A 10037-nucleotide genomic window follows, 5' to 3' on the forward strand; every position below is an offset into this window, starting at 1 on the left:
TGAGGAGCCGTTAGGGAGACACAACAGTGTCAGGGTACGTTTCCCGGCACATCACCGACACAACGGCTCACTCGAAAACAAGCCGTTCCCACTCAGTGGTCTCAGAGCTCCGCAGACACCAATGACATCCCGGAAAAATGAAACCACCTGTACTCTTTTAAGAGCTCCCAGAACTCAATTATCATTGTCAAGATCCCCTAGAAGGCATTTCTAGAACCACGCACAGACTTTAAATTCTGAAATAAAAAATTCTCCAATATTAAAGGCTCACAATCCAAAAGGCATAAACATTCACTTACAGAGGAACAAACTGAGAAATCTATTTGGTTTTGTGTGTTTCGTTTCTTTAATTTGCTAATAAGAGACACAATACAAACATGGAAATATACACTTTAACTCACCGAGGCATATACTATGCTTGCCACTTTGAGGGGTTTTTTTTAATGTTTAACTTAAATTCATGAACAAATTCAAACGACTCACTTGCTACATTGAAATTAAAACATATACACACAAACATTTACTCAAAATCTAAAAAGCTGCTATGAAGTCATTGTAATATAAATCACATTTCAGGAAATACCTACCCACCAATGAGCATTTTTAAAGAACTAAGATATACTTGTTTAGTAAACATTTTCTGTTTTTGAAGAATATTTTACCAACTTAATGTTTAAAGTCAAAAGAACAACTGAGAACTCAAGCATTCTAAACTAAGAGGCAAAGTACACAGAATCAAGGATTAAATTTTATTTATTATTTTACTTATTTTTTTTTAGAGAGGGGAAGGGAAGGAGATAGAGAGGGAGAGAAACATCAATGTGTGGTTGCCTCACACACCCCAACAGGGGACCTGGTGTGCAATCTAGGCGTGTGCCCTGACTGGGAATCAAACCGGTGACCCCTTGGTTCGCAGGCCAGCGCTCAATCCACTGAGCCACAACAGCCAGGGTTCAAGGATTAAATTTTTAAGAACAGTGCTGAATCTAACGAAACATCACCCATATTTCCTTTAATATTGTGTAAGAATTATCTATCTTCATTTTAGTTATGTCACATGACCTAACGAGTTTATTACAAGCTTCCTCATATATTAATAAGCAAAAATCTTTAATGAAAATTCAAAAATGGGAATTTTTAATAAGTCTAAAAGTTTTCAGAAAATTAAATGGAATTCAGAAAGAAAAAAGACAACATTGCTACTATTTATACAAAAATACATGGCAATTCAAGATTTTAACTGGTTGTATAAAGAGTGTTTCTACTTTCTAAGGTGTAAGAAAGGAGCCGTGGCTGGTATGGCTCAGTGGATTGAGCATGGACTGAGAACCAAAGGGTTACCAGTTGGATTTCCAGTCAGGGCACATGCCTGGGTTGAGGGCCAGGTCCCCAGTGGGGGCATGTGAAAGGCAACCACACACTGATGTTTCTCTCCCTCTCTTTCTCCCTCCCTTTCCCTCTCTCTAAAAATAAATAAATAAAAACCTTAAAAAAAAAAAGTGTAAGAAATGAAGAAGTAAAGGAAGTCTCCCCTCCACTCTGGAATGCTCAAACAATGGACAGGTAGTTAATGTCTTAGGTAGTCTTTAGGTCCAAACACACATAATTTTTCTGTCTCACTGATAAACATTTTATACATATATATGTACACACCTACACACACATAAACACACATATACATACATGTATCCTTGAGCATGTGTTTGAATGCTTCAGGATAGATGCTTGGGACATGAAATTGCTGGGCAGAAGGAAAAAAGCATTCTAAGTCTTAACAGACGTGGTTGAACTCTCTTCCAGGTGGCGGTGTATGAAAGGACCGTTTCCCCATGTTCTCGTCAACACCTGATCATTACCAGATGTGAAACACTTTACCGTATCAATGAAGTTTTAATTTGCATTTTCCTGATTAGTAGATAAGTTGAACATACCTTTCTGTATATTTATTGACTTTTAAAGAAAATACTGTCTCACCAAATTGTGTGTGAAAACAAAAAATCAAATCAATGGGACAATGAAAACTAAATAAAGAATTCATATATCCAATACAGGTTCTTTGTTCCCAAAGAACTCATATTAAAGTTGAAAACACTTGAAAAATTCACATATCAACAATATTAACAGTACAAGGCAGTTCCTGATACCCAAAGAAAAAGTAAAGATTAAAAAGAAAAGCCAATAAAATTTGAGAGGAGGGAAACGAGAGGGTGAGATGTGACTTCAAAAAGGTTCAGGTCTTCCCATGGAATCTGCAAGGTTACTTAAGGGTGTGGGGTGAAGATAAGTATAATTTTAACCCTACTGTGGCCCCGTCAGTGTGCACAGTTTGGTTACTGGCCATTTTTACATCCACTCCGTGAGCTGCTGTTCATATCTTTTGCCTATTTTTCTATTGAATCTCCTTCGTATTGATTTATAAGGGTTTCTCGTTCTTTGTTATTTATCTTTAGTTTGTTGTATATGATCCAAATATTTTTCTTAATTTGTCACTTTTCATTTTTAATTTTACTCATGGTGTGTTTTGCCATCAGGAGCATTTTCTTTTAAAGGTTTTATTTATTTATTTTTAGAGAGAAAGGAAGAGAGGGAGAAAGAGAGGGAGAGAAACATCAATGTGTGGTTCCCTCTCGTGCACCTCACTGGGGACCTGGCCTGCAACCCAGGCATGTGCCCTGACTGGGAATTGAACTGGCGACCCTTTGGTTCACAGCCCGCACTCAGTCCACTGAGCCACACCAGCCAGGGCAGGAGCATTTACTTTTTATAAAAAGCATCCATATTTTGAGTTTAAGAAAGTATCAGATTTATAAAAGCTATTTTACCAACTCTAAGAAAACTAATTAACCTAGTCTTAGATGAAATATTGTCCACAAATGTGAGAATTTGGGCATGCAAAAGATTTAATGACAATATACTCTAAATTTAGCTCCTACCACCCACAAGGTAACGAACAATCACCTGTGGGCAATTACAGCACTGCTAATTTCACAACATCTCATGTGGAAGTCTTCGTCACTCACCCACAGATTTGTCTGCCATGCCCACGTCTCTAGATGTCCAGCGACAAAACCCACAGGCCAGGTAATAGGCTTTCTTCATGGTGGTCTTGGCTGGGTCATCCGGAAGCTGTGTGGAGATGCTGGTTGCGCGGGTGGAGAGCGTGTGCATGCACCCAGGGCAGTCAAAGCAGTTGGCGCACCTGCGATAGAAAAAAATACAATTCATTCACTCAACAAGTATTACCAAGCACCTACTAGTACCAGACATTGTTCTAGGTATTAGAAATTCAAGAGAGGTTAGAAATTATGAGAAATTAAAGAAGTGGTGTCTCTCAAGAACAAAGAACTAACAAAGTATTCCTGCGACTCTTGCAAACTTTGTTTTAAAATTTCACAAGTATTGTATGTTCATTATTTTTTAAAAAAAGCAATCACCACCAAAGTTCCTGAAAATTAGAGCCTGACCCAATCCTCCTCCGCAGGGGGAATCAGTGTTAACGATCTGCAGTTAACTATTTTTAGACTCTCTTTATGCTTGTACGGAACACAAGGAGTTCTGAGGAAAACAGAAATGTCACAGCTCTTGCCTTGAGAGGTAACAGACCAACTGCACAATGGAAAATAACGGCAACGATACAATGATCTGTGAAACTGGTTTGGAAGGTAACTGCTTGTTTGCTGTGCCGGAGAGCTGAAAGAGGCACCAAACAGTGCTCTCAAACTGGGATGGTTCAGCAGCGCTGCACTTTCCGGGCTTCCTGGCACTGCCCTCCCAGTGCTCAGCCAACATTTCCTCTTCAGGGGCCCTGACACCTTGCTGCTTTAAAGTTTCCCACACCTGAGATTACCAAGATTCACCACTAGTCCTGGTCTCGGTCTGAAGTTCCATTCCATCACCTCAATTAGCTGTGACATTTTGCCATCTGGATAACATCTTCAAATAAGGATAGTAATAGTAGCCACCTCACTGAGATATTTTCAGGATTAAATGATAAAATTAATGTGTGGACAGTATACAAGGCTATATGGCTTACCAGAAGGGATTTCTCAGAGACAGGAAAGACAAATAATAATGGTCCGCATCCGCTGGGGTGGTGAGAGTATGACTGGAGGCGAAGGGCCTTCACATTGAGAGAAAAACCACACGGCACCCAGTGAGCATACCTACCACCCAGATCTTGGGTTTTGATACCATTTTCCAATAAAAGAAACCAAGGCTTCCTGGAAAAATGGGTCATTCCAGGATCGAGGCAGAAAATATACAGGATGAGCCTAGAATATTTTGTAGTGCTGGAAAGTGCTCTAAAGAACACACACACACACCCCTCACACAACAATTGGGGTAAGTCAAAGGGATACAAGAGTCTACTTAGTTCCCAGTGGCCAAAGGTGGACCAATTTGAGCAAAAAAAAAGTAGTACTGGATTATAACCTAAAGTGTAAAATAAATATCCACGAGCCAATTCTGCCTTAAGTCAATAGTTAAATAAATAAATGGGGGAGAAGAGAAACATCTTTCATGTAAAATAATTCCAAATAATTTATGTAAATAGCCCTTACAGAGAGGGGACATAACTCCTCACTCTTTAAGTGAGGGCTGTGATAGTGATTTTCTTTCTAAAGAGTACAGCATAAGAAAGGAGCTGGGGGGAGCTTTAAAAAAAAAAAAAAAAAAAAAAGCTAGTTAAAAAAAAGAGTTCCTTCCAGGTGTTTTCTTACTAGCTAGTACAAAAATAGTTGAGGAAAATAGAAAATGAATCCCAGTCTTACCTGTTCTTTTTCAGTTTGGCTTCAGCTGACGGCATATTTTCTAAACAACTGGGACAATAGTGGGAGTCCACCTAGAAACAAACAAGAAACAAAAAAATCAGAGGAAAAGAAACTCAGTTTAGCGTGCGTGTCTGTCTCCGCCGAAGAGTAAGACTGGAAGTGTACTACACGGGAGCAGCGGGGACAGACTACTGACGCGGCAAAGGACCTAAGCTGTTTCCAGCTTCGAGTTTAGTCCTCAACCACCTGTTTGTTTCAGCCACCCAGACTTCCTAAAACCCTTCTATTCTTCCCTTCTGATCTTTCCTCTTCCCTTTCATCGGGATCTCATGAATTTACATTTGTTAAGAATTGTCTACTTAAAAGAAGAACTCTATCATAAGCTAAAGAATAGATTAATAAATAAAATAACCTAATTTGTAAAACTGTACTCAAAACTTCTTCTGTCTAGTTTACCTTTATTGGATTGTAGTGATTTGACCACACTTAAACTGTGAAACTTAAAAGGTTACTCATGACTGAAGCAATACGTGTTCCCTGAAGAACAGTATAAAGTATCATTTACAAAGTCGGCTACAGTCAACCAATCAGAGATATTTCAATGAAAAATTAAATGACTAAGCTAAACTACTATTGTATTTAACTGAAATTTAGCTGTGTTTTACAACACAGTATAAAAATTAATTTCATTGTATTTTTAAGGTCTGAATAAGTATTTGGTTAAATGTAGGCAGATCCTATTCGACAATTCTAGAATTCTTGTCTGCACAAAGTCACTTGAACATAGATATTATGATAAAAACTGGTTTTTTTTTCATCATCTGCTATGAACAGGACCATCCTTAAAAATATTATTAATAAAATTGCAGCTCAAAAATCTCCCCAAACAAAAAATATAGTATTGCTAACTACTATTTGCACTGACTCATCATAAAAGGCAAAATATAATCATTCCTTGGTGCCTTTCCAAATTACACTCGTCCCTTCACATGCAGCTCCAATCCACGTTCTCCGTTGGAACTTTCTGGACTCCTCCAGCCCTCACCGGTCTCATCCTTTCCCAAGCCCTACCGGCCTCTGCCTCACAGGTGCACAACAGTGTGTAAAAGGTGCAGTTACAGACTGAATGGCAAAACTGAAGACATCCTTAAACAGCATGAAGGCTGCACTCCCTAGTCACCACCAAATAAGAATCTAATCCAGTCAAATGTAAGGGTGGAGCTAGGACAGGGAAGCATCTCAAAGAGAAAGGACCTGCCAAGGAGATACACAGACACACACACACACACACACACACAAAGTGTTAACGGAGGAAAAAAATCCATGAAAAATCAGTGCCATATTACGCACATAGGCATTTGTTTTTCTTCTATTATTTAAATGCTTTCCCGGACTGTTCTTAATATTGTGAAAATATCCCCAATAAAATAATAATTATTAATAATATGTAAAGTGGCTTATAATATTGGACATGTTTTTCATATGCATTTTTAACAGGCCAGGGATCTTCGCCCAAGTTCTGAGTCAATCTGCTCATTTTCAAATCCTGGTTCTCCTTCTGACCCCCAAATGTCTGGCTCTGTGACCTAGGGCAAACATTTCTTTACCTGTAAAATGATTTTCCTTTTTAAAAACGTATCTTTTCTTCTTCCATCGGGTTGCCGGAAGATTAAAGGAGATTATATAAAGCATATGGCATGTAGAAAGTATTGAATTAACTGTATCTATTATTACTACCAGCTTTTCCTTCAGGAGACTGTGAGCTACTAGAGCGCAGGATTTTTGTCTTGCTCATCTTTTAATTCCCAAAGTTCATTGAACGAACGGGACGTGTCAAGCGCTGCAGAAGTTTTGAGTTTATTGATCTAGTGATTTTTTACGGCGTGGGATCTTTTTTCTTCTGAGCAAACCCACCACCAACGTCTATTTGTTAAGAAGGACGATAGCACCCCGCCCTCCGGGGACGCGCCATCAACAGAACACTCTCAGCTTCTTCCAGGACTTGCCCTATTCTAAACGCTTTTCGCTCAGCTCACCCCATCCCAAACTCTTCCCTGCTGCAGGCTTTGGCCTGGGCGCGGACAGAATCTGAGGCGGGCCCAGTTTCTGGCCAAAGTAGAGGCAGAACTTCCCAGATGGGAGGGGCATGAGTGACAATGCCTGCGTCCACTGCGCGCAAATCAATCATGAAAGACGGTATCTCGCCCCACAAGTGGCATGAACTAAGCATGCCCACTCTTTTCTTTCCGACCCACCCTATTGTCAACCCCCCCACGACACGGCCGGCGTCCCCAAAGCCAAGTTTGTCCAATCAAATGATGCTCTGGAACCAGAAGATCCGCTCAGCCCCACCCAAGGCCGCTCCTCCTTCCCAAGTGACAAATGACAAGCAAATTAAAGCTCAGGCAAAATTGAGTGACGGAAAAGAGGCCAATCAGCACGCTCGCAGAACCTCTCCCGCGCGACGCGGTGACTAGTATGAACGCCTCTCCCCCTCCCCCAACACTCAGACTCTTCGTGGGACGACTGCGTTACCTCGTGAGACACACATTCCAGCGACCGCAGCTCGCTACAATAGCGGCAGAAGTAGAGCTGCGAGAGAGGGGCCCGAACCTTCTTTTCTCCCTGGACCAGGTAGAGAACCCGCTCCGATTGCAGCAAAGACGCCATCTTGGGGAGGGTGGTGTCAACGACGCTCCTGCCGCATCACGTGACCTGAGAGCTGGCGTTTTCCTCGCCGCCCTCGCTACGTATTTCAACGTAGGCTTTGACGTAAGGTTTCCGACCCAGTGGGGCTTTGCGCCCGCGAGAGACCAAATGCGCGTGCGCGGGAGGGATCTTCCCCCCCCCCCCCCCCGCCCGTTTCTCCTCCAGCGTAGGCCCGCCCCTCTCTGCCGTCAGCGGCCTGTGTAGGACAGGCTTTTCTATCCTTAAGTACAGAACTGCGGCTCAAATCCAGACAAGCCCAGTGCTCATCTTCTGTTTCTTTCAGGATGAAGGTTGCTCTTTTATTTTATTTACCACTGCCTCTCCTGCCCTCACCTTCTGGGAAAACATCCTGAAAGTGGATGGAAGGTTTCAGGGACAGAGTTCCTTGGGAACTGGAAAGCTGAGCATCGTAACAGCACTTTCTTCTGATAGTCTTGCCATTGGCCTGTAGAAAACGTTCACAGACCTTATCTCATAACGTTATAGCAGGCAGAGTAAGAACAATACACCAAGTACAGGTGGAAAGAGCCAGGGACCTAGCAATGGCAAAACTGGGGTGGGACCTAGCCCCCAGGGGGACCATTCCTTGCCTAGCATATCGCTGTTCATGTGATTTAGACCCTCCGATCTTTTGTACCCACTGCTCATGCAGTTCAGACCCTCTCCTGACTTTTCCTCCTCTGACATGTGGTTGGTCAGGTGGTAGATCCCCACTGCCACCCTTTCGAGGAGGAACAAGGGGGCCAGAGAATAGCCTCTTAGGACTCCCTTACAAGCCCTTGCATGACCACTCCCTTAAGCATTAAGCCCTAGAGATAACATCTAGGCCTCACTTATGCCTCCCTCCAGGCCCCAAAACAGCAAGGCCAGGTGGGATGATGCCATTGCTGACATTGGGACCAGCCACCATGACTAATGATCCCCTTCCCTGGGGCCCGCCAGTCAGTAGAGACCATGACCCTGAAAGGACACACCTGGAAAGCTGATGAGTATTCTACTGAGATCCTCGCCTGAGACCTCCATATAAAAGCCCTTAAGACAAAGGACTCATCCCACTCTCTTGAGCAGGCCCACGCCTTTCCTCTTTTTTTCTTTCTCCTGAGCTCCAAGGGCCCTTCTTTTGCCTCTGGAACTTGTTTCCTGAGCCCACACAGCCCAGCTCACATCTTCTATCTCTGTGACTTTCTAAATGAGCATTTGCTTGTATTTGATTCTTGGCTCTGAATTCTTTCTCAGCCAAACTCAAGGACCCAGGTCTAACACCTGGTGCCATTTTGCCACAATTTGAAATTTCTCAGACTGTGAACTCTTCCCCACAGAGGCCGTATCTCATTCATTTATAGGTTTCTAGTACTAGCATTAGGATTAAGTCTGTATAGTAGACCCCTTATCTGCCATTTCACTTTCTGTGTTTCAAGTGTGGTCAGAAAATATTACGTGGAAAATTCTAGAATTAAGCAATTCATAAGTTTTAAATCATATGCTGTTCTGAGTCACGTCATGTAACCTCATTCCATCCCGCTCTATCTTGCCCAGGAAGTGAATCATCTCTTTGTCTGGCGTATCCATGCTATATATGCTACCCGCCCATTAGTGACTTAGTAGTCACTTAGGCTTGGTCTCGTGTATTTCACTTAGCATAATGTCCTTTAGCTTCATCCCCGTTGTTGCAAATGGCAGAATTTCCTTGTGTTTTTTTTTTTAACTGAATGAGATTCCACTGCTAAGTGACCAGCAGTCACCAGTAGCACAACCCCAATGTGTAAGTAGCGACTAGCATGGGCCCTGGACAGCAGCAATGCACAGGCCCTGACAGGGAAGGCAGGCATTGGGAACAGAAGGAGAAAGAGGGAACACAGGAGCACAGGTGGCTTGGTTTCTGCGGTGCACAGTGCCAGCCTGCTTCAGTGGTGCTTTCAGGCTTTACGAAAACAGACAGCAGCCGTGGGTTGGAGTTTGTTGATGCCTGCCATGGTTTCCTGATGTAGTGGACTAGATGACTTAGGATCATCATGTACTGGAAAGATCCTAGTTCCATCCCTGTATTTTTCAGATGGAGAAAATGAGGTCCAGAGAGGCAAAGGAACATGCACATAGGTTTTCTCATTCGTGGTACCATATTCTGTTCTCTAATTCCTTAAATGCAGTTCCCTGCATACCACGTCAGTTAATTCATACCCACAGCCAAGTAAGAAATTTGTTGCTCTTTTAACGACACTTAAAATGAAGAGAAAGCAAATGCAAGGGAAAGTGGGAGGCTAATGGATAGCCTATTGAATTTGCCCTGGATGTTTGCTGGAATTGTGTCATTCCCATTTTGGGCACATGCGTTTCACATCTCTGTAATGCTCTCCTCCTGGCTTCAATGAGAATTTCTCAAGCATACCTCACACCTAACCAAAACTTGTCCTCTTCATACTCCCTTCTCTGTGCTTAGTAGGCTAACTGGAAGCTAATGTCAATTCTGTGGCACCATGGAACACTTCTTCTGCTGAGGATGCAGAGGCATGAGCTGTGGGCATCCTATTTTGGCTGGAGGATGCACAGGATGACCTTGGG

The 10037-nt window shown here is 42.5% G+C and overlaps 2 protein-coding genes across 5 annotated transcripts in view; one reads left to right on the forward strand and one right to left on the reverse strand.

The window, feature by feature from the left end:
* Positions 1-10037, forward strand: part of MYOZ3 (myozenin 3) — a 373398-nt gene that overhangs the window by 55550 nt on the left and 307811 nt on the right. The gene's annotated exons all lie outside the window — the stretch shown is intronic.
* DCTN4 (dynactin subunit 4) overlaps positions 1-10037 on the reverse strand; it is a 39023-nt gene that overhangs the window by 21871 nt on the left and 7115 nt on the right. The window contains exons 1-3 of one of the 4 annotated variants that reach the window (XM_045184922.3): positions 7305-7496; positions 4770-4840; positions 3021-3199 (exon numbers count right to left, since the gene is read on the reverse strand). In XM_045184922.3, coding sequence (XP_045040857.2) covers positions 3021-3199; positions 4770-4840; positions 7305-7439 — 385 coding nt within the window. In that variant the 5' untranslated portion in view covers positions 7440-7496. Of the gene's footprint in view, positions 1-3020; positions 3200-4769; positions 4841-6376; positions 6720-7304; positions 7497-10037 lie in introns of those variants that run through there. The other 3 variants (XM_024576898.4, XM_045184925.3, XM_045184924.3) reach the window with 3 other exon arrangements.

This window comes from Desmodus rotundus, chromosome 6 (genome assembly GCF_022682495.2).
Source record: "Desmodus rotundus isolate HL8 chromosome 6, HLdesRot8A.1, whole genome shotgun sequence".
NCBI lineage: Eukaryota > Metazoa > Chordata > Mammalia > Chiroptera > Phyllostomidae > Desmodus > Desmodus rotundus.